Consider the following 25,556-nt stretch of genomic DNA (forward strand, 5'->3'; position numbering starts at 1 on the left):
ATTCCTGCAGCCTCATCCTTTCTGGATCTCATGCTCATCTGACTCTGTGGGGAGCTGATTCAGCTCACTGGGTGGACAGAAAGTACCAAAGAGTAAAGTGAATAGTTTTTTGCCACTTTAACAATCTGAAAGTGTCTCAGGGAGGTGAAAAGTCAGGCTCAGGCAGAAGAAGAGGGACAGGATGTGTCTGAAAGTGTCTCAGGGAGGTGAAGAGTCGGGCTCAGGCAGAAGAAGAGGGACAGGATCAGGTGCCTGCACATGAGAAAGAGCAGGAGAGAGCAGCACTGTCCTTTTTGGCTGGAGCAAGCTGTGTGTGAGACTGGCTCAGGCAGCTAACAGCATTAATACTCTGTGTTGTTGGCTGCTACCCCTTTGTGTTTCCTCAGGCAGCAAAGGCTGGGAAAAGTTTGGTTTTTTTTTCACTCCAGATAGCTCAGAATAATCACACCCCATGACAGTGAGACTCTGAAGAATATGTTGTCCCACCAAACTGATACAACCCAGCTAGGTACGAGACATCCTGGCAAGCACTCACAAGCTTGATCATAATTTCCCATGTGTTTTTTGTAATTGAATCAAACAAAAAGACCCTGAGCCAGCCCTGGAAACCCAACCTGCCCTGGTCCTGCAGATGGCTGACTCCAGGTGTCTGAAGGCCAAGGTTTCTTTCTCTTCCCTTGGCAACTGTAAATTGGAATTAAAATTGAGGAAACCAGCGCTTTGGTTATCAGATTTTAAAATCTGATAATTCATGCACTACCTGCAATGAAAGATTTTATTGCACTGGAAAACTGGTGTTTCCTGAATTATTAGTCATTACAGATGTTGTTAATCCTTTGGGTTAGCAGTGGGCTTTTTAACTCCAATTTCAGGGCAGCAAATACTAGTTCCTAGATAAACAAATTGCTGTCTAAAAGAATCACTGTCTTTGATCAAGTTTTTGATCACTGTCTTAAACACTTTGGAGTAAAGCTGCCTCATATTCTAGAGTTGTTCAGGCTTGTGTTACACCCTCAAGCGGAGTGTTACCCCATAAGATTTTTAATAGCAATAGAGTGAGTATGCTTTGACTGTAACATTTTAGTCCTGCATTTTGAAGTTAAACACTTTGGTCAGTGAATGTGATGTCTGTGCATCTCATCCATGCTAAGCTGACCTGCCTCTGTTAGGTCTCCAGCTAGTCCTTGAACTGTGGGCCAAAATCTGAATATTAAGGAAAGAGAAAGCAAAATAAAGTGACAATTAACTTACAACATGAGGATATAGGGACACTGATAGCCAGAATGATCCAGGCAATGTCCATCTTGCTGAGACAGATGGTTGCTCTGTGCTGGGGTTTGTCCCCCTCGGTGACATGGGAGATGTTTCCTTGCACACCTGGTTTCCAGGTCCCAGCAGGAACCAGTCTGTTCAGGAAGTTCCCGGTGGCAGTGGAGCCAGCTGTGGAGGTGGGGCTGGACAACCTGGTGGCAGGCACTGAGGAGAGAGCACTGCCTGGTGACGTGGCATTGGTCACCTCGCCGTGCTGCGTCGGAGTCAGTCCCTCGGGGTCTCCCGCTGCCGAGGACGAGATGCTGACATCAAAACTGGTCTGAACTGAGTGACCAGCTGCTGCTGTAGCAGATCCAGAGCCAGCAAACAGAGGGACATTTGTACTGAGATTCAAGGTTACCCAAGAGTTGTTTTTGCTCAGCATATCCCACATGCCATAGCGGGTGGGTTTAAAAGGCACCGACACTGCTTCAGGATCAGTTGATGGTCCAGCAGTTGTGGTGGCAAAATCTGCCTCCTGCACTGCTACCTTGGTCCCATCCCCTCGCTCTGCTTCCCTAAGGCTTCCCGAGGAGTTGTGGTGGGGAGAAGGGTCTGAGTGTGTAGTTCTTGCCAGCCCCATTCCATTTGGATCACTGGATGCTGTGGTTAGGGACTGAAACGGGTGGTCTGTGAAAGGGCTCCTCAGGGTAGGGAAGGGAGAGTGCAGGGTCGTCTTTAGGTAAGGCTCTGTCGACTCTGAGAAGTTGCCTTTGAAAACCTGGAATATTTTCCCCTTGGGGCGAGACTGTCCTGAGTACAAAGCACTCTGGTTGTACAAATGGTAAGTTTCCTTCTTGCCGATGCGAGGGCCACTCTCTCGCTCTTGCCCGGTGGAAGGGGCTTTCTCCACCAGGCTGATGGGGCTGATGGGGTGGGACATGGCTTGAGCAGACGTGGGAAGGGGCTCTGCTGTGTGGTGGTCTTTGTGGTGAGGTGTTGTTCCCATGGCTGTGACAGTTGTAGTGTTCATCGGGAAGCCCTGAGAGGAGGAGACAGTGGGAGACGGTACCTGAACAGAAATCACCAGCTCTTCTGTCAGTGCCAAGATCAGTAGAACACCTGAGGAAAAAACACAAAAAGAGGGTGAGATACTGGGGAGGAAGCAGTGGATAAGGACAGCATGGCTTGTGTATCTGGCAGGAAGGAATATCTTCCGTGTTCTGCAGAAGGACAGAAGAGTTAACATCCAACTTTGTCTGGTTCTCTGCGAAAGTAGGAAGAGAAGGACAAATCTGCAGGAGCTGTGCTGACCCCATGGTCATGAGAATGATGAGCAAGACTACAGGGAATTTCTGTGGCAAAAAGAGGACCTCGCAGTATTGACTCAAGCTTTAAAATGCCATAGGCAGGTGATTTCCCAGGAGAAGCTAAAAAGCATCCTACATTTCAGGGACAGAAACAACAGACGTCCTCATTTTCGTCACAGCCAGGAGGTGTCCAGATGAACGTCCATATCATTATGGAAAACCTTAGTCTGCTCACTCCTTTGGCTGCAAAATCCTAAATTTGGCTGCCTCCAGTCTTGGCTGCCATTAAGCAATCTGTTTTTTGAAAGAGCAGCTGCTTAGGCCTTGCTGAAAATTAGGTCAAGAAGGGATGTCTGATGAGAGGGCTACCTGGGTTATACATGCTGTGCTTTACTTAGTGACTTTGGGAAATCTAGTCACTCCAAATGTCAAAAATTAACAAGAAAACACAACTATCCCAGTTGTTTTAAAAAACATTGTGAATATTGTGATCTGGCACAACTGCCCTTCGCACCCATAACCAAAGTTTGGTTATAACCTGTTCTGTGCTCACGTGTGCTGTGGGGTTGAATTGTGTGAACTTTGCCTCCCACCTCCCTCAGTGCTGCATATAATTTCATGAGGTGCCAGATCCACACCGCTGGGAACATCAATTCTTTCATTTATTCCTAGTTCAGATAATGGAGGTGGGCAGCTGCAGTAGCATAAGCCTCCCCAGGATGCAGGGCTAATACGCCCTGAGTTAGCGTGACCTGCAGGGACCACATCAATCACATGTCACCATTTCCATATGTTGAAGCTGTCGAGTGTAATGTGGATCTCTGCCTACCAGGAAGCACATGGAATAAAACCATTTTGCACAGTCCACTGAGCATCATCAGATGGCACCATTAGCACTGTGCTAGTGTGGATTTCAACCAGCAGCGTTGAGGTGAAAAATGTTGTCATGGTCTTAACAAATCAGGGAGATGAGTTTGTCAAAACTGGAGGACTCCAAACTGGGTGATGATCAACTTCCAGCCAGGACTGTGGAGTGCCTTCCTACCCCCTGTTCTACCCTTCCTAGTTGGCCAGCTTTCTCCATGAGTCTTGTTATGCCATTTAGTTTTACACTCTTTGGGAATGTCTGTTATGGGCCAAAGGAAGACAGGGACTTGGGAAAATGAAAGAAGATCTCTGATTAGGTGTCTGCTGGTCTTGATTCTGTTTCATGTTGGGCAAATGCAAATATGATGAAATGAATTTATTCTGAATCCTGAGTATTGTTCACACCCATGCATGATCATTGCAATACACGTAGCAAAAACTCACCGAAAGAGCAGCATCTGTTCCTCTTACCCAGCTAAATGTTCTACTGTGATCACTACCCATCATTTCTGAACCAGAGAAGCGCAGAGCTCTGCAACCAAAAAATTCAGTTCATCTTGCCCCCAGCAGACTCCTGTTACTTGGAAGAGTATCCAGAAGATGAAAACACTGACTAAATAACATGGTGAGAGCCAATTACAAGTAGTACACTTTCCACTGCCTGATGCTAAAATTAGCTCTCTTTTTTCTTTAATTTCTGGAATAAATATCTCTGCCAAATAAACCATCATCTGGGATACTGCTTCTCAGTTCCTAGCCAGCCACAGACAATATGGTCTTAGCAGAACACCTATTCAAATTAAAACCCATGAATTCTCTACACTGAAATGCAACCAGGAGAGAAGATCGGGCTGTACCCATGGAGCATCACTCTTGGAAATAAAAGGCAGGAGTTATCCTCACATATTTGGCAGTGCCTGTTCTGAGGTCAAGGTCAAAGCAGATATTCTAGTGTCCATATGGCTAATATTTCATGCCAAGACAAGTTGCTGCAACAGAACACATTCAAAGAGGAAAGGATGACGATTTATTTTGGATTTGGTGTGTGGAGATAATGGTGCAGGAAACTTTGGGCCTGCTGTTCTGAGCACACAAGATAAAGTGTATTGGCAGATATTATGAGATACTAGATTATAATGATTGTAATGCCTATTAAAATTTTTGGATGTTCTTTGTGTAACTACCTTCTCTCACACCTCACACACATAAAAACCCCATCACTATTGGATCAGTTTTTCTCCAGGATATTCCTGAAGGAATAAAGAAGTTGTCAGCTTTCCTGCACATTGTGCCCTGGGGCTAGAAACCCTGATCTTTTGCTGAAAACCCACCTAATATCCATCTCCACTTCTTGAAATACTGATAAATCTGAGGCTTGCCCCTATAAACTTTTATAGTCTCTCTGGGGCAATCTGTTGTGGTAGCAGGTCACCGCACACCAGCATGGGAAACCAGATGCATTTACCTCGTACCTTTAGGTGGCTTGGAAAGTATGAATAAATATTTATAGGAAATACTACATCAGAAGTAATTTATCTGGCAGTAAACAATAACTCCCATGACATTTGGCCATCCCAGGTTGTGGCAGTCAGGTTTTGTTCACCTGCCACTCTTGCTTTAAAAGCCTCTGCAAAGCCACTGTGGCCTTATAAGTTACAGCTTTTTAGGACATTTTTTCTGCTGGTTGGATGGCCCACAGTAATTCCTTCAGTAACCACCAGAGCTAATCTGTGCCCCTAACTACTGGAAAAATATTCAGCTTAGCAGATAATTGTAAAAATAGCCAGTGCTCTATATTTAGAGAGGAACAGCTGATGATAAGGACTTCACAGTGGGTTTTGTTGGCCCTCTTAAGTAGAATTAATTTGCTGGAAAGCAGAAGTAAAGCTGGAAATGGTATTTTTAGATGCTCTGCATCATCACCCAAGCATGTTCTGTCTGGATTTGCAGTGACTTGATTGCCCAGAGCTCTCACTTACATTTCTATCACTGAGAATAGGCAAAGTCTTACAAAGTGGGGGTCTTACTGAATTCTCTGATACTGGACTGCCCTTATTGGCAACTTTGGCTTAAGCCTGGGAAAATTATATTCTAAGTTTCTGTACTCAGTCACAGGAGGCATTTGTCCCAGAAATGGACTTTTCCAGCACCTGTGACATTCTTTCCTTTTCTTCCCTCTCTCTGTGCTTCACAAATGCACCCATACTAAGTGAAGGACCACAGTGGGAACAATGCCAGTTGTCTTCTGGTGCCTCAGCTTACCTTCAATTCTACTACCACTGAAAGGAAGCCTTCTGGCTGCTATCAAGTTCTCCTTGCCAAACTTTGATATTCCAGGTGAGATAGCAAATGTTCAAAGTGCAGTCCTTCATTTTTGGCCACCTAAGGCTCTTGGAGCTGATTTCACTTAGAGCATGAGCCCTCTGGAGTAAGGGCTGGCAGTCCTTATGATCTGCTGGCACAACAGTAATACAGACTGATGAAAGCACATTATAGCAAATAATAGTATTTTCAAGGGTCAGCTCACACCATTATCTTTTTTCATAAGGGGCCATTTGTAAGGTACAGGAGCTCAGGGTCAGAACAGACCAAACTGGTTTGTGTTTTAAATGCTATGTGTCAAATTCATGCTTTTGGAGCCTAATTTTATGGCTACATTAAATCCATTCAACTCTAATAAGAAGGCTGATTGACCTGACATCTCTGTGGTGCGAACTGTGGTCTTGCATAGTGCACAGTGCACCAGGAAGGGCATATTAGGTACAAAATGAATTAACTCAAGGATGAAATGCAGCAGAGTGACAGCAGAATGTACACAGAGGGTGTGGATCTGCATTTAGCCATAAAAACTTCCTGACAACACGGTGCAGTGGTTCAAATCTCAACAGGATCTCCCTGCAGTGCTTCTTCCCACTGTACACTCACATGAGGAGCCTGGGAATGGTGTGTATAGTTGTGTATGTGAAGGAAATGAAGCTATTCCTTTACAGCAATGCTTTAAAAGACTGTGGTTTATGTCTTCAATGAGTCTCAGAAAAGTCTGGGGTTAGGAGTACTTCACTTTCCTAGACTATGAAATCCTCAGGGTTCAACCACTTGGAAACCTCCTTGTGACCCTTTTATTCGCACACAAGCAACAGAACTGTGTCCCTCCTTAATGGAAAAAATGAGCAATTCAGGCCTCAGCAGCTTATGTTCTTTGTTTTATCTCTGGACTTTTGGAGGCTCTGTGAGGAGCCAGTGTCCTGGCCCAGGACAGCATTAGAAGGTTTTTTCACTGAGGAGTTAATGCTGCCTGGTGCTGCACGGGACACTTCATGGGCACTTCGAGAACGGCCTTTCTGCATGACAGGGCAGAGCAGGCATGTGGCTGTCGAGTCAGCTCATGCGTTCAGCCTCCCTGAGGCACCCCCTTTAAACAACACAAACTTATGTAACTCCTGTTCTAAAGCCTGTGGAAAGGTTCCCAATGACTTTAGCGAGCTTTGGATCGAGTCCTAATTGCCAGAGATACAGTGGAAACTTTTGAGCTGCACATTTAATTTTCTACAGTAAATGAAAATGCACAACAAGCTCAGTCTGGTGTTTGACCCCTTCTGGCCTCTGCTACCTCGGACCTTGCAGCAAGACAAACAGAGCCAGCCTGAGCAGTACTTGGCAAACATTTTTGCTCTAGGAAGTCAGGAAGAGCTTTTTGTGCAGAGACCTACTGCTGGACTCATTATTTCAGACTGCCGTGGGCAAGGAAAGCAACGGGAGCTGTCCTACAAAGGACCCATTATCTACAGACCCAGAGCTTGGGTGCACATGGCCACAGTGAGGGAGGCTGAAGCTTCTCTGTGCTCCTGTCTTGACTTAGTAACAGCAAGACAAGATTGTACAAAACCTCTTCAAACAACAACAACAAAAGCTTTTTTTGCAACAAAAGCTTTCTTCTCGACATTAATAACTTCTCATGTGTCCCTCAACAAACCTAAAATGTTACAGGGAGCAAAATGAATCTTTAATAAGTGGAACCTGTGCACAAAGTGTGTATTATTACTTCTGTTATGGTCATTTCTTTGTGGTCTGTCTAAGCAATACGATTTTCACTCACAATAAAGCAGCCTTTGTACAAACAAGGAGTTAAGCAAATTTAATCTCTGTGATTGGTTGCAGAACTGAGGGGAAAAAGTAGGTTACTCTGCATAGAAAATTTCTCTTCTCTGAAAGTCTATCTGTCATGCCAGAAATCCCAGATATTAACTTACAAGTTATTATCTGTTTTCCCTGGTATTAGATGAGTGATCAACCTGAAATTCAGCACACAAGCATTTGGTAAAATGCAGGGAATGAGACACACAGAGTAACAGCTCTATTTACAGTAACATTAAACAGCATCAGCAGAAGCTCTGGAAATCACATGTACAAACACAAATTAAGCAGCTCTTGCTGACACTCTCTGTGCAACAACAGTAACAGCAGTTATGGTTTTCATGTGGCAAGAAGTCATGGTCCTTTAAAGATACAAAAACATTGCAGACCACTACTATTACTGCTTTAAAATGCATTTACACCACAGACTTTGAGAGAGTGAGCTTGTGAATCAAAATTAATTTCTGGCCCTCCAGAGAGTTAAACAATAGGTGCTACAAAAAGAACAGTGTAGTGTAGTCACAGAGCAAGCAGTTCCCAATTCCTTCTAACACTGCACTCAAGACTCAGAGATACTACAGGGATAGGTGCTTTAGAAATTATTTAGATCCCCTGCTCAGCTAAATATATACAGATACTGGAGCTGTTCAAGCTTGTAAAAAGGCTTACTGACAATCAGGGCAACAGTAATTACTGAGAAGAGGATAATAAAAAGAAAGAGCCTGACTCTAGCTGCTCGTTCAAGGTAAGCACTTACCTGAAAATATCATTTGGACTTGTCAGCAGACATCCTCACCTGCTCACATCACAAGGATTTGGAAGCTTCATCTCTCAGTGGAAAAAGGAAAAATACATCTCTCTAATGAGGCAGTTCCATGCAGGAGTTGCTGTTATTGTTGGAACTGGTTTGAAGGAATGAGGACAGAGACAGCCCAGGCAGGCGTGTCTTGCAGGGCTGTGCAGCGAGAGGGCTCACTCCTTTATGGAGTACCTTTGCAACTGCAAGGCAAGATTACTAACTGAGCCAGTCCCCCTCTCTGCCATCAGATCCAAGGGCTGCTTGGTATTCCAGCTTGGTTTCCCATCAAGTCCAGATACAGTTTGTCTGACACGAGTCTATTCAGATGCCAGAGGATTGCTGGCAGTTCTCGTTTTCCGGGAACAAAACAGCAACAAGCACCCCAGCTGCATGCCCTTGCGAGGCTGTTCAGTCCCTGCTCCAAGGCAGAGTGCCCTCCCTCCAGAGCAGTGCTTAGCTTTTTGTGTGCGGATAGATTTTACAGATCTGCCTCCTGCTTCTGCACCTCCACCAGCCTTTCCACTTATTCAATTATCTCTAATGATATTAATATTCCTGTCAGAGGAAAATACAGGGAATGAAATAGTGATCACCCTCTCTCCTTCTCCTTCCCTGGCATCAAAATGCTCACTCTGTATTTTATTTCTTCACTCCTCGGTGGTGAATGGGCAATTTCAACTCATAACCAGAAAGAACTTCACAGATCCCATGATTACTGAAGTCATAATCCTGCCTCCCTTCTTCCATTTCTTCTATTTTATTTTTTATTTTTTTAGTTTCTCTCTGTCTCTTTGGCACAGCTGGCTGTCTGGAAAAACACGCTGCCTGGAGAGCACAAAAAGTGTCCTGGGCAGCAAAACACCAATCCCTCAAAAGGCACAGGAAAATGTTGAGAGCAACAATTTGGGGGCTTCTTGAGCGTTTTTGACTCAGAGTTCCTGCAACAGCCCAAGCAGTTTGTTACAGGGGCTCCTCACAAAATAAATTCCTAATACTTTTCTAGAGAGAAAAGCCAGTTCTTTCTTCTCTCTTACCATACCAAGTGACAACATTCTAATTTTTTCCCAGGCCTTGGAAATAAGTATGCTGCCACCAGACTTCTTTTTTGATGCTGTGGCCAAATCTGTAAGAAGTGATGTTGTGACAATGGGTTTGAGATCTGGCAGCACTCGCAGCTATGGGGACTCTGACAGTGAGGCCAATGCCGATTTTTGGGGACAAAAGTCCCTATCAGGAGAGTAGGCAGGTGCATATATCACAAGCATATTTCACCCACAGTTACACAAACTCTGTCTTCACAGGTTTGATAATTTCATGAAGGATGTGGAAAAACAGAGTATAAATAATAATCTTAGGTCTGCTTTGCATTTCTGTGCTTTTGTGATGATGTTCCTTTTCTCTCTGCCATTTGCAGTTCACTTTTTGCCCTTACTGTTTCCAATCTGAAGGTTTTTCTAAATAAAGATATTTAGTGCATTATAAAAAAGAAAAGGTCCTTAAAATATCAGCTTGTTTAGCAGTTTCTAGAACTCGGGGCTGATTAAGAGTTTGCTGCTGAAACAATGATTTAGCACAAAGCTGCAGCTGGCGTAACAAGAGAACCATGCCACGTATTTTAACCTTTACTGGGGAATTTGCCACATCTGTAAGTAGTAATTCACCACAGATTTCTTCCCTGAGCGCTGTCATGGATGGAAACATACAGTCCAAAACTGCAAAGACTGTCGTTTGGAATTTCAGATGAAAACTCTTCATAAGGACAGGAGCTCTGTGTATTCCCTTGTCCAAAAACACATGGAACAAACCAAAAATATTTTTAAAAGCACGAGAGCATTCCTTGGTCTGACAGCTCCCCCCTCACACAAAGCTTGTCCAGCCCCAGCTTTGCAAATGCACATCCCTTCCTCTCCAGCCTTGACTTGGCAGCAGTTTTTGTTGGCAGGATGCTGTTGCCAAGGGAGACAGAAAGGATGTGCAGCTGGCTTTTCTTTCACCTCACTTAGTGCTGCTGATCCTATTTATGCTATTGCAGAACCTTTGGCTTCTAAGAGACCTACCATCAATGTCACCAGACCTTTTGAAGAGTTTTGACAATGACACAAATAGCTGTGGCCTCAGATGAAAAGCTTAAAATAGGACCTTGCCAAAGAGAGGAGGTAGTTGGTGTCACTGATGCTAACTCAAGCCAGGGTGTCCATTTCCCAAGCACTGATAAGAAAGGGGAAGGGAGGATTCAAAGCCATCCTAAAAAGATTTCTGAAAGCTCCCCAAACAGTGAGTAACTTCACATATGTAAAAGTTACATGCTTGGTTGAAGGTAGCCATGGCTCTGGCAGGCAATTCACTCCATCCAGAGGCTGACTAGTACCTCAGAGAGGCTCCTCTCCTGCCTTAGCAAAAGAGGTCACATTGAAGATGATGAGTTTTAACTTGATGTCCATTCTTCGGGTGATGAAAACTAGGTGAGAGGAATCTCACCTCATATCCCTCTACCTATTTAGGTTGCATCATCATAAAGCAAACCATAAAGGGATAAATAGAAGTGATGTTTGAAAAGGTGAAATGAAGTCCCTGTAGATACTTTCCAGGAGATGAAATCACACTGCTTTGGACATTCAGGACCAGCTTTTACAGAACATCAAGTGAACAACAAGCTCTATAGAGCAACACTACATTGGCATAAAGAGTGGACTAGAACAGGACCTGACAGCTTTTCCATGGTGATGCATTAGGAAGCATTTTTCTTTCCCATATTAGAGGGTAAGTGGGCAAACACTAATTCAGCTGAAACTGGAGCTGCTGCCTCTCAAAGAAACAGCACACTACAGATCAGCTGCTCCTGGCCCCTGCAAGGCAAGATGTCTGGGGCCTGCTGAATTGGAAAGTGGTGGGTAGCATGAGGAAGTAGGAGCCACTTCTTCATGCATAAACCTTTTTCCAAAATCACACAGCTCTTGTGCCTGCTGCACTCCTTTCAAAATCCTTCCACTTGCTGTTGGAGGCAACCAAGTCCAAGGCATTTGATTCCAGCACCAGATGATATATCTCTTCCAAACCTAATTTCTTCAGGACTAAACCTCCAGCTCCAAGTAATTTACACTGACTTATCTATCAATCAAGGATGCTTTTTCTGGACTCAAGTTACTCTTTCATTGCAGCACAGTCATTTCAACTTGTCTTTTCTAAGGAAACATTTAAAGGAACAGACCCTGTCTATCCATCCTCCATCCACCCTATGTTTATCTTTTTCACTAACTCCTGATCCTGATTTCAAATATTGTAACACACTGTGTGACAACTGGTGAGGCAGAGCAGAGCCCCCCACTTGTGGATCCTCTGCTTTGACAGTGCAGACCTTCTTCTCCTCTACCTGCAAAAGCTGTGCTTAAATTCTCCATCTGCAGGTACAGAAACACTGATATTGCAGCCAGGAGGAAGGCTGTAGTAATGCACAGGCTGACTAACTCCTATAAACCCTGAAGGTATTTCCGTCATTTCATCTGCTCATTGAAAGCAATTTGGATGATTTATTACTTATGCCCCCCTTCAAACACATTATTACTTCCAAGTGCCTGGTTATCCTTGTGCTTGATCTCCAATGAGAGCTGGTAATGAGGAGCTTGCACTGATTTGTTATATGAGCAGGTAAGACACAATTAGAAAGTAATTACTATATTTACCTGCAGGAAAGCTTTATTCTGATTTTTTGATCATTTCCAGTTGAAGGAAAAGGGACACTGCCTCAGTGTGAGTAAATGGGCAGGGGACAGGGGAGGATTGTGCAAGTTATTTATAGACCCAGGTTATCGTCTGGGCAAGTGAAAAGCAAACCAGGTCAGGATCAAGGGAGTCAGCAATTCTGGTGTGGGGGACTGGGGACTGGTTTGGGGATACAAAAGGTCAGATGTAAATGGAAATTACTCCCAAGATGGACTTGGGATATAATAGGGAGTGAACGTTTCTATGTCCAGATTTTCTCCTGTGAGAACAGCACGAGGATGTAAGGTTGCACATAAATCAGCCAGAAAGGTTGTAATGTGCTGTTTTTATTATCTGATTTTATTATCTGCTGCATTATACAGGCTACCAAGGCCTCTGGAGTGGATGTAAGGTTGCCAGGGAAAGAAGGGAGCTCTTACTTTTCATTTCTACATGTCCTTCCTACAGACTAGAGACAGCTTTCCTTTGGCTTCTGGGAAAAAATTTGTATTGTCTCTTTGCAGTCTTGAATTGAACCTGGCTTCAGCTAAAGCTGATTTCAGAATAATCTGGATGTTCATCATGGCCCATCCACACTGACCCACAGGGATGCTCTGTGAGCTACTCTCCAAGGAGCTCTGCTTGTGGCCAGAGGGGTCAGCAAAGGCCCTGCACCGCAAAAAAACAGAGGTGCATGCCTGGAACTCCAGAATGTCAGAGGTGCATGTTGCATTAGGACATACAAAGATAAAAGGGGAAGAACAAATTCCCTTCTTGAAAATATCAGCTGCTGGCTGCAGAGATGAAGAATAGGGTTTTTGCTCCATTAGGTGAATTGCAAGATTGCACAGGTATTGAGATATGGATTTTTTGCCATGCTTTGGAGCTGGGTATTGGTCTAGAAGGAATGATGGTTCAAGCTGGTGTAGTAAATCATATATAGTTATAAGTAAGGTCACAGCAGGAGCTGGATATAATTTCTGCTAATGAGAGCAGGAGTCCTCTGCTTGTATTTCACTCAGTGTTACTGCTTCTGAATTTGATTCAAGAGGTGGAGATACTCAATATCATACACAAGGAACAGAAGGGTGAGATGACACAATGACACAAAGTATTTGATTAGTCAGGGGATGAGTAATATAAATGGAAATACATGTGAGGTTAGGAAGAGGATCTCACTTTATAAAAATCTGCTCTATCAACTCTGCAGTTCATTCACTTTGCAATTTGTATTTGCAATTCAGCATTAAGGCAGTTACACAACAAAGTAAAATGTTTCACTTCTCTGTGTGGATGGCCTCTTTTTACATCCTTATTTGCATTAAAAAGAAAGAGAAGATACACTACCAACTATGTGTGTGCTGCTTTGGAATGCAATTTTGAACATGTGTTGGTCTTGTCCTTCCACGGGAATATATTGCATGTCTGAAGCATCATTTACCTTCAATGATTTAAGTGTTCATAGTGGATTAAGTCACCCTGCCTTACACATGATGGGCTGGCACTTGACACCCTCAACACAGAATAACTCTTCAGAATTACAGCAATAATAATGTGCAGGTCCCCTACTGCAGCATTATTCACACAGTACTTTACAGGTTAGATATTTTGTCTCTCCTTTCTGGTTAAACCTGCCTCTATTTATATTCAGGAAAGAATTTACTTAACCCATTTCTGATATGTCATCACCTCCACACTTAATTTTATTTTGGAAGGAAATTGGACTGACAACCCTAACAACTTCTGATTATTCACAGAGCAGCCCTTGTGAAGAGATTAAGTGTACCAGCTTTTCCATGTTGCCCTGCCAGCACACAGCCCTTCAGGGATCCTCTCTTCATGTGAAAGTTAGCTCAGCCCCAATGCTCATTCATCCTTGACTTCTGTTTAGCTAATACCAGTAATGTTGTTGGTGATATGATGTGGACATCTTATCTCTCTCCTTCCCCCTCCAGAAACTACACTGGGAGCCTCATTTCATTTCAGTCAGGCTATAACATAATTCCGAAAGCACAGTGCTTATTTTTCAGCTACTGCTGATGTGAGCTGGCATCAGAAGGCAAAATAGAGGGTGGCTGCTCTCCTATCTGTCCCCTGCCCCACCTCCCCTCCAAGAGCAGTGTGGCTGTGCAGAGCTGTGCAGCAACCTTGGGTGGCTCCCGAGAGCACCAAGTGCTCAGAAACCTCTTTACAGTACATGGGTGTCCCACACTGGGATAGCACTGCAGGAGCCAAGTGCTGAGGTGTTTGTCCTAGCGCTTTGCAGGGAGATGTGCCTCTGCCCCGTGACCCAGCTGCTCTGCTCTTGAAGGCTATTGATTTATTTTTCTGGTGGGAATGCAAAAATGCCAGCCATGGAACAGGGACATTCGATTTCTGGTAGTGTCAGTGCCTACCTCAGTGGTAGCACCTGGCTTCACTGCACTGCCCTTAATATGTGTGACTGCTTGGGCCTCAGAGAGGCCTTGAGATTTGCTGGTGCATTGGCAACAAACTTCCAACACAGCTGTGAGTAGTTTCCTTAGAAACAGTGCAAGTGCTAACATACCCAGAGGTGCGTTTGGAAAGACAAATTCATCTCTGAAATAGATAATAACATGTTTTTACTGCCTACACTGCTCTTTTCCAGGCTTTCCTTGGTCTGGACTTAATTTATTAATATGCAAAACATAATCTTGAAACTAGGGCGCAGTGGAGCTGTTGACAAACAAAGAACTTTCTGTTCAAGCACTTTGAATGAACTACAATTAAACATCACTCTGAGTCCTCACCCGACAGATGCTGGAAGAGCTGTGTGGCAGTCAGATGTTACATTCCCATGAAATGCAATGATAATACTGACAAAAGTGTCTTGTCACAATTTTGCCTTATTACATTTTCCCCCTCTCTCTCTCTTTTGAAGCATTCTCAGCTGTCATTGTACCCGAACAGCAAAATCACTCCCACAGTAAAGTGCAGTATCAGGATGCAATTCTGTTTGGAGACAGAGCACTAAGTGTGGCACATCAGCTTTAAAGCTGCAGGGGAGCATTAGTCCTTGCATTAGCATTAACTACTGTGGCTAAGAGAATGCACTGGCAATAGCCGTAGCCAAGGTCAGGGCACCAAGAGGAAGGAATATCAAGAAGCATTATACAAAGGGCATAATTTTAAGTGCAGACTTTCAGCCCTGTTCAGTATGGGTTCAAAGGACTGGATGGAAATAAATAACAGAAGGGCTGCTTGAGGTACCAATTCCAGGACCATAGAGAGCAGTGTCAGGAAAAGTCCCCTGGGACTGATGGTGGCTTCTGCTGCAGCAGTGTAAATCCAGGACAACTCCTGTGCAATTAGGAAGATTATTCAACATACAAATGACTCTCAGAGGAGAACAGAGGAAACAGTAAATGGACCTGAAGAAGTAAAATACAGCTGGGATTTGAAGACCAGTGACCAAATTAGGAGTAAGAAATAAGATTAAGATTAAGGGCAATTAAGAATTGCAAGAAGTAGTCAAAGGAGTGGAAAGGCTCATCTTTTGTTCTTTTCAAAACTGGGTGCTGGGTGGACCATCTGAAGCCATCCTGATAGCTTAGCACAACCTTGGCTGGGTATTTGGGTGCTTAATTTCCCCCTTTACTTTGTTTTCTGGAAATCAGTGCTTCAGTCAAATGAGAGATTTAAATAAGAAATGTAAAACAGCTGCTCAGCCCAAGTATATACAAACAGTAACTTGTATATAGTGGCTAAAAACAAGTGATCTGGCATGAACCAAGGTCAGTGGCAGAAATCCCTAAGATAACCAGAAACCTGCCTAAGGTTGTATCTTCATACAATCAGAATCTGACTTCTTGTGAAAGGCCCTGGAGCGAGAGCTGCTTCCATCTGATGTCAGTGGCATCAGCCCCATGCCAGAAGTGTCACACATGGTCACACTTTACTGAACTGGGACTGGGGTGGGAGCACGCAGATTAAGCAGGGGGAGCAGCAAAATTGACGTGTACCTCTGCTCTTAGAGGCCTAAAGAAGAGGCTTTGGGGGATGTACAGAACACAGCTCTTTATTACTCTCCCATTCCTCTGTGCTTCTTTATTGTATATTTATTCAAAAGTGTTCCTGCTGGGAGCAGCTCCTGCACGCTCACTCACTGTCAATTACATTGCCAGAAACACAGCAGCACCCACAGCAACGTTTCTACTGCATTACAACTATTTCCTGAAGATGACCTTGGGTCCAAGATATTTATCAGACGTGTAATAAAACAGAAAGAGGAAAAAATGACACAGCAACAGTTTGCAATGATTTGTTTGTGAAGGTGGTGTGATTTGAACTTGCAAATTACAGGCAACCACTTTGTACTTGCTATGGTAATAGAAAGCATCTCTTAGAGCTCCATGTCAGCTCCTGTCTCTGCCTAAATTAATGCTTCCAATTAGTCCTGTTTTATTGTGCATCCATCACAGAACATTCACTGTTTGGGCTTTGAACAGTACAAATCCATATACTGGTAATTATGAAAAAATACATTTTGTAAGACACAAATGTTCCATATTTATCAGCAGCGCCTTGGGTGCTTTACAGGCTTTTTTTATGACATATTTTTAATTTCCACAGTCAGATTCATCTTTGGGTTTAGTTACTAATTGAAGTTCAAAGGCTGTGTATCTCTTTGCACTGGGTTCAGGCTTGGCTAACTCCATTTTTCCAGCAAGTTCCTTGAAAAATCATCAAGCTACCGTGCACATGTCCAAAGCACTAACTGATCTTCCAAGCTACGTGGCACATACCATGCGGGTGGAAAAAATATCCAGACTTATTCCCTGAAATTACATCATATTACCTAACTTATCCAGTGCTGTTTCCAAATTTTCCCTCTTTTCCTATGTGAAATCTTTGGCACATGTTAAAAATGTATGTGGAATAGTTTAGAAAGGACAGAAAGGAGGGTAAAAGTGAAGAATGTACCTAAGGCACAGACCAAAATTATGGTTCCCTAATAAGCTGTGGTTTCAAGAGACATATAACTGTCACAATAATTATTTAACAGGGCTAAAACACTTCAGGTTTGGAGTCAGTCCAGAGGTGATATTTCCAGAAGAGAGGAGGAGAGGGAGCCATGCAAGGCCCAACCCTGAACTGAAACAGAGGCAGTGCTGTCACTGCCCACTCACTGGGGTCTTGGGAGCAGCTGGACACAAACACCCTTTCACCTCTGGTGCAGCTGCTCTTGGCAGAGCATGATTAAAAGGGGAATATGATAACAATTCTTACAAGCTAGTTTAAAAATGATTCCTGAAAACAAAAGAAATATTTTTTTATATGGTGTTACTGGAAAGAAAAATATTTGACACCAAGCTTTTATTTGAGCAGGAGATTTTAACTGATTCTTTACTGGCCAGTCACCTCTACAGCACCTCTGGAGGCACAGGAAGAGCACAGCCTCCCTCAACAAAACCCTTCTGATATAAGAGGACTGTCTGTGTAGCACTGAATTATCTGAACAGCTCTATCTTGCTGCCTGTGATGGACCTTGATGTGAGTGTAGGACAGGGATGGGGAGGATGGGGAGAGGAGGCAGCTGGAGAGCTCTGCTGCATCATTTCTGGAATGGCAGCAAAAGAGATGTGCCCAAGGGCAGGCTGAGTCACTTTGCAGAGATCTGCTGTGCTTCGCTGCTGCTTGAAAGGGAAACATTTTAAATCTTGCTCCCTTTGTGGCTCCCAAACAACTGTCTGGTGAGAAAGGGAGGGCATCACAAGCTCTGGTGCCAGTTGCACATTGCATCAGGGCTTTCCTGCTTGCTCCCTTGCAGCCCATATGGACAAAGTCATGGGGAAAGCTTAGCTGGGATGAAACTAGCAGGCTGCAGCAGAAATTATTCTTTAAAATCCTTTAAGTTTTAATGAAGATTCAGATCTTTCTCTAAAGCAAGCTAAAACTTTTTCTGTGTGATTCCATGAAGGCTATCTAACTCTAGAGGGTGTTAATTATTCACAAGTGGTGGAGGTAAAGAGCTGGTGGAACACAGCTCTCCAGCCACATGGATGGATGGATGGATGGATGGATGGATGGATGGATGGATGGATGGATGGATGGATGGATGGACAGAAGTGGTTCATTTGGCTTTCCCAGTAGCAGGACCTGTGGGATGAGCAGGTCCCACCTAACCCTTCATTTTCAGTTCGTGGTCCAGGCAACACACATATCAACAGTCTTGCAGGCTCTGTAGAGCAGCTGACCTGACCATGAGCTCGTGTGAGACATCTGGCCCTACTGAAACCCAAAGAGCTCTGCCAAGCTGGAGCCATCCAGGGGCTGGCTCTGTGGCTGGACAACTGCAAGGCCAAGAGCACTCTGTCACTGCCACACCCTGAGAGCCAGCAGTGCAGACTGACCCCTCCAGAGCTCCACTCTTATCTTGGTGGCACAGTCCATTAGCAGGATCATGTCAGTGCATGCTTCTCCCTACACCTCCCTCCTGAGCCAGTGCTGCTACTAGCCTCAAACAAATGAGCTGATTGCAAGGAGGAAGAAAGGAAAGGGAGGACACAAGTGGGCGGCAGAAAGCGAATAATATTTTTAGATGATAGGACAAAATAACCAATTGTAATCTCTGTTTAAACAAAAATTACTCACCCATTCATTTATTCATTCATTCATTCATTTGTTGACAGGCATGAATATGATCAAACTCACCCTGCAGACTAGGAGTTGCTGGTGGGAGCTATGCAAATCCATTCCTAGCTGGCACCTTGTGGGATGTTTTTATTTACATATCTTTTCGTGATGTGTGTATGATTATGCTGAAAAGTTTTCTCTGCACCTCCTGTGCACCCACAGGCATAGGCACATTATAGCAGTTGTGAGGGAAGAAGTCTGGGCATACCAGTGCTTGTTATAATTAACACACACATTTATATTTCATTTTTATATTTTGGTCACGTTTTTATCAAAAATCAAATCAGGAAAAAAAAAGCAATCTCTTGTAGTTTAGGTCTTGCCTCCTTTTCCAGTATATATATCAAGGTCTTTCATTTGTTGGAAGTTGAGAAAAAGCTACCGACAAAGGCTGCCCAAGGAAGGCAGTACTGTGAATCAGATGGAGCATTCTGAGGTGGGTCTGAAGTGTCCACACAGCATCATCTCCAATAGGAGAGGAGATAAAAATCCAGGCATTTGAGTCTCCTTGCGAGTCTCTATTACAGCCCCTGAGCAAAATTACTCATTTGGAGGGATTATCTGTATATATGGTAAAATATTCTACCATGTATACGTGGCATGCAGCCTATGAATATAAAATCAATTTAAAAGGATGCCTCCTAGTGCAAAGTAAAGACACAACATTTGCTTAACACCAAATATATGTCATGACAACTGACACTCAGCTGAGGTGTGAGAATGGAGTGCTCTGCCTCCAAACCACAAGAGGTAGAATGCTTTTGAACTGGTTGAACAGAGCCCTAGCTGACAAATTGACCTCAGCTAGACCTGGAGGGACACCTCTATCACACTAAGCAGAGATTTTTGTCATGAGGTGTCAGAGGATGGCTGGGTCATTTGTGGAGGTGTCTTTCAATGGTTTAGGAGTAGGAAGACTTGATTTCATAACAGCTGCTCATTTGCGGTTTGCCTGATACAGCAGGTGACAATTCAATAAAGGCAGGAGCTGGAAAAATCCACTTTCTGTAAATACGTTCTGGGTTTAAGGGGTTTTAATCTGTCTGTTCCCGTTAATGATTTGCAGTCTAGAGTGTTTTTTCTTAGGTCAAGAAGCTTATTTGAAGATGAAGGGGGCAGACCTGGAGGAATTTTATGTGGAATTTCACACAAGTGCTCAGCTTGACAGAAACAACAAAATTCACCCAATGAAAAACCCAAATCAAAGGCTGATTCAAACTTACTCAATGGATTTATGTGACCAATCCCTCAATATTTTGATGAGATGTTATCCGTATCTGTGTTCTGGGTTTGTAAAAATGGAAAGATTGTCTCTCTCTACTGCCACCAATGTGTTGAGTCAAAGCCTCAAAAGGACACTTGAATTCCAGCATTAACTCTTTTCTGCTCCCTGGAATGGGTAAGATATTAGGGAAACCTCTGCAGACAGCAGCAGCCTCAGAGAATTGCTCTAAAGAAGGAAAAGAAGAAGGAAGAACAAAGGATATACCCCAAGACAGAGGAAGGAAAAAGGGAACAGAATAAAGTAAGAATGGAAGACGGCATATTTTCTTACCAAGCAACACTGGATGTAAGAATTATCTTCAGAATAAATAAAGTTATCTGAAAAAGCTAATTGCTTGTATCTGGCAAAATCCTCTTTCTGATCATTGCACAGACTTCCCATTGACATGGCTGAGATATTTACTTCTTGCTGAATTAACATTGTTTATACTTTGGCCCAGAGTTTGGCATCAGAGCTGGAACTGAGTCTTTCATGCAGAATAAATCTGACATTCCTCCCTTCAACCACTGCTTAACATTCTAGGAAAAATTAAATTCTTCATCAATATATACAAACTGTGCCAGGATGAGCTCTGCCCTCGGACTGGCATTCAGGAGGGCTGTGCTGCAGTATTTCAAAGCAAAATTTGGCCTTCAATTCTAATTGCTCCCAACTCCAGAAATATTGAATTGATTTTCTCAGACATGAACTGTTTTCTCCTTCATCACTGAGGTCTATAAAACAAGCTGGGTTCAAATTTCCTAGCATCAGCTCTTCTTGAGTTATGAGGTCAGAGAAGCTGCAACCGGAACAAATAGGAATAGCTGGTTTCTCTTCATGCCCACATATCATAAAAACAGCCAGCCTGCTTTTGCTGAGAGTTCTCAAAATATTCACCTTTAGACTGAGCCAAGCCTAAAAGGTACATTGCTACCCCTCAAGGAACTTTCTTGGGGAAATTAGGAACAAGTGAAAACTGGGGAAGAGCCTGGAAAAAGAAATGAATAGGAAGCAGTAACAGTGGTTTTGTTTCCACAGAAGTAATTTACAATTCCCACACCTCCATCATAAATTACTCTTGGAAGAGCCCACATGCTCCTGAGTGGGACTATGGCTTTCTTCTTTCCTAGAAGAGATATTTTTGCTCTTAGCATCAGATAGGCTGCTTAGGGAAATTTTAATCTGTTCCTTATCTCTTACAGAGAGGAACCCTGACACGATGACTATCGGGAATATGTGTAAGACTTCTCCCAGATCCTTGCTCGATCTGCTTTGGCAACCCCATCTTTCAAGCTGAACCTTGAAGCCCAGACTACAGCCAGAACCATGCTCACAAAGCCTGCCCAGGGGTTTTAACATAATCTGATGTATTTATGCCTTTCACATTGAGACACGAATGAGGATGGGCAGCCTGCTCCATGTTAGGCATCCCAGGGACATTGTAACCATCCAGTCATTCTCTGGAACACTTGTACACTGTGCCTTCTGCAGCTTTGATAGGATCAAATGAGATTTTTAAAAGTCTGAGCCACTGGAATAAACCCCACAGCTCCAAATGCTCATATTGGAGGTTTCAAGGAGGAATTTGAATCAGGTGCTTACAAACCAACTTGTTTTGTTACATGTGAGATACGCAGACAAATACAAGGAAAAAAAAAGGCAGCTGGTTTACCTCTAGTCCCTTTTTAGCTAAAAATTACTTTCACTTGAAAACCTTCTGACCAGCCTAACTGCACATCCTTAGCCAAAGGCAGTGGTTATGAAACACCATGTAACTGCCCTGTTTCACATGTCATTCCCTGGGACAGGGAATCTCCAGTACAGCATGAAGATGCTGAGGACATCACGCGGGGCCACCATGTGAAAACATCTTATTACTCAGTTGTCACGCTGTCAAAAGCTGCAAGCACTCACTGCTCTAGTGAGCCATGAATGACTTGTTTTGCTCCTTCTCAAGCTCTCCTGGCAAATACAAAAATACTGAGACACAAATGCCCAAATCTTGATCACCAGAAGGAAGGGTCACTGACATGCTGAAATACGTTTTTTATGGTGATGAAGGGCAAGTGCTGTGGGGCAAAAGACAGCTATTTCTTGAGGACCCAGCTACTTGCTCTGCCATTTTTCCTTCATGCTTCTAAGACAAAAAGCCTGCACAGTCCACCTGTGCCACCAGGCTTCCTGTCAGGTTCAATCTCACCCTGGTGCTCTGACAACGATCAGGGCAAAACAAGACACAAAGGTCTGCCCATCCATGAGGCACCTGCAATGCACTGAAATCACAGGGGTTACAGAAACAGAGCTGAGGGCAAATCTGGACCCATTATCTTCTGGTTGTTTTGAGGAAACAAGTGTAATAGTGCAGCTGTTCCTCTTTAGAAATAAATAGGTTACAGTGTTTGCATGTTTATGGGGATTTGCTCCCCAAGGTGCATCACACAACTCCCATTTAGCTAAAGTGGGTGACATGGGAATGCTGAAAGGTGGAGGAACAAATTAAAAGGAGGTTTGGCGCTCAGCTTTTCAGTGAGAATACAGCATTCTTATTTAAAAATAATAGGATAGTGGGAGTTAAAAACCATCTGCAACTCAGCATTGAGGAAAACAGTAAAAACTTGATTAGAAAATCATTTCAGACCCTGAAAATAATGGTACACTGCAATTGTAGCAATGATTTTTTTGTACTGCATATGAAACAAGTTACATTGGTGATCAGGTGAGCCAGTGTTTCTCCCTGCCTTTCCAAAGGGCGGGTGATTTAGCACAGGCTCAGCTGCCTGGGGTGTGCATGTGGAGTAGCTGTGTTCTGGCCAGAACTAATTCTGGAGTATGCTCTTGCTGTCCACACTGCAAAAATAAGAGCACAGGGCTGATGTCTGCACCATAGGAAGTACTGATGCATTATCCAGGGTTAATGAATTTTATGGATTCACTTCCTGAACATGTAGTTAATGAGTCCAGAAACTATGAGCACCAAGCCTCAAGCACTCCCTGTTGCATCGATAGACAGGTGACTGAAGTGCCAAGCTTGGACATGTGGATGTTTCTGCTTTACTTCAAAAGAAACCTCAAGGCTGCATGCAAAGAACATCAGGGAACACATGGAAAGTCACCCAGGTCTTGACATCAGTCATGCTGCCCTGTTCATCCCTGCCTTTCCAGGAGCTCCCAAAGGAACCCTCTTATGAACCTGCAGAAGGGCTGTCTGCAACTCCTGGGAGCGCAAGGACAGAGCCTGTTTGTCCCCATGGTGTCCTGTCCTCTTCCCACTCAAAGTGGGGCAGGACACAGCTGATCCAGCCTGATTATGCCTCACTCTGACCCTGCCATCAACAGAGCAGGGGCTTAAATACAGGGTCTTATGGGGTGTTGCAACCAGATGGCTTTGTAAGAATATAATAACAGATCTATTTGTCTGTCTATCTATCTATCTATCTATCTATCGATCTATCTATCTATCTATCTATCAATAATATATACTTTTTATGTCTTTCTAGATATAAAAATAAGAAGTATGATATATATACACCACTAAAAGGTATTATGTTGTTACAGTAGTTCAAAACATTTGATGGCAAATTTCACTGTTGCTTTGCATAGCCAGTCATCCGCCAGTTGACCCAAAACATTTTGATTGAACTATTTTGTGGAGAGAGAAGTTTGCAGGCAGCATCTTTCTGGAGCTTCTTTTCACCCACAGGAGCAATGGCAGCCAAAGAGGAGGTCACAGTGGCATGGCAAACCAACCTCCCTGAGGCCTCTGCTCTGTTTCTGTCCTCTAAAGGGATGGAGCCCCTGCTGACATCCTTGCTACTGAGTGATAGCTGAGATGGAAATTAAATAGCTGGAACATTTGCCTGCATGTACAGAGGGAGGCAAACAGGAAGGGAGGGGGAAGCTGTTGATATATAGCAATTGTGTAGAGCAGTAAATATTAGCATTAATTTTGGTCATCACAACTGCCCATTCATTACAGTTTTCCACGTACCAAATCCATAAGTCTGTATGTGCTGAGCCAGTGGCTTGCAATAGCAAGCAGCAGATAATGTATGATGTATTACCTCCCTTATAATGGATTGGTTATTTCAGCCTTGATGTGATGAAATAAATGACAGCAATTTTGCTAATACATGTGTTTTCAGCTCTCCCCCTCCTTTCAAATAGGGCAAAAAGGTGTCCTTTAACATTTAGAGCCATGGAAGAACACAATATGTACGATGGTAAGTGACTATAATGTAGTATGCCATAAACTCTAAGTACCATCTGGTTTGAAAGGAAGCTGATATGAGGTATAAAGAAGATATTTTGCACATAACAGAGGTAATAAATTTGGAGTTTGCTGGAGGATTTAGATTCAACTGGAAATAAATCCATTGCAAATATTTAGAAGTATTGTATAGATACATTAAGAAAAAATTCTGCCACTAAGCTGAAAGTTCTTCTGGTTCATCTGGTGATATTAGAGCTTTGCTGGTCAAATACTGGTCATATCAACCTGTATTCTGTTTCAGACTGATGATAGGAAATGTATGGCATGAGCAATGCATTGCATGAACAATGTTTCTACATTCTCCATTAAAATACCAAATTCAATAGCAAAGGATCATGTAATGATACCAAATTCAATAGCAAAGGTTCATGTCATCCTTGCCATAAAGAAGAAATTGGATGGGTGCATTACAGCTCTCTTCCTTCCCTATGCTCTGCCTGCCCATGTTCTGCTTGTTTATGAAGCCAAGCTGTGCCCAAGAAATTGGGAAAAGCAGCCAGAAGCAAGTTTCCATGGGCCTAAGCCCCCTATCAACACATAGCAACTGAAAGCCCTTGTCCCACGGAGCTCAAACAATTCCACCAAATTCAGCCTGCACAAACCCAGAAGAAGCAGGTGCAGCTGGATATTCAAGAGCCCAGTTCAGGGCTGGGAATGCTGGCAAATTCTTAGGATGAAATAAACCCACATTAAGAAAGATTCGTGTTTGTTCAAGGCAAGATGCAAAGATTCGAGGCCTGATCCAGGGGCCACTGCCATCGGAGGGAGGATTTCCACCAATCTAAAGTGGCTTTAGCCAAAACCTTTAGCTTGGCTCTCATTTTGTACAAGCTCCTGTGCCTACTCTGTCCCCAGAGAATGGCAGAGGCCCTGCGCTGCTCTAATCCTTGGCATGAGCATAAAATCATGCTGGGAACCCAAGAAACTCCCACAATTTGAGGACAGCTCTGCCCTTTGGTGAGGCTGGATGTTGAACCAGCTGTTAAACACTGCCTGCAGCCAGTTGCACAATCTCCAGCTGTTGCAACTCATCCCTCAGAGAAGAAGCACCACCTCTTCTGAGACATATCAGATCCCCCTTCTTTTTGCTGGATTGGACACAGAAGTCCCTATCACCCCCAGACTTCTTGACCCTCACTGGGTTATTATTTTTCCAGCACTCCTGCTGCTTATTGGGGGCTCTCAGTTCTCAAAGATTTATCAGACCAAACAGACTGTATCCAGCAGTGGTGGGAGTTGTTCCTGATGTTTATAATCCCAAATATTACTGTTTTACATCACAGATACCTCTTTTCCCTGATGAAT

General features: G+C 43.5%; 1 protein-coding gene across 5 annotated transcripts in view; it reads right to left on the reverse strand.

Annotated features, from left to right (window-relative positions):
- Positions 1 to 25,556, reverse strand: part of TMEM108 (transmembrane protein 108) — a 162,215-nt gene that overhangs the window by 8,904 nt on the left and 127,755 nt on the right. For 4 of the 5 annotated variants that reach the window (XM_031059398.1, XM_031059397.1, XM_031059395.1 and 1 more), the window contains one exon: positions 1,252 to 2,373. In XM_031059398.1, the coding sequence (XP_030915258.1) occupies positions 1,252 to 2,373 (1,122 nt within the window). Of the gene's footprint in view, positions 1 to 1,251; positions 2,374 to 8,319; positions 8,578 to 25,556 lie in introns of those variants that run through there. The other variant, XM_005423945.2, reaches the window with a different exon arrangement.

Source organism: Geospiza fortis, unplaced genomic scaffold (assembly GCF_000277835.1).
Source record: "Geospiza fortis unplaced genomic scaffold, GeoFor_1.0 scaffold346, whole genome shotgun sequence".
Classification (NCBI taxonomy): Eukaryota; Metazoa; Chordata; class Aves; order Passeriformes; family Thraupidae; genus Geospiza; species Geospiza fortis.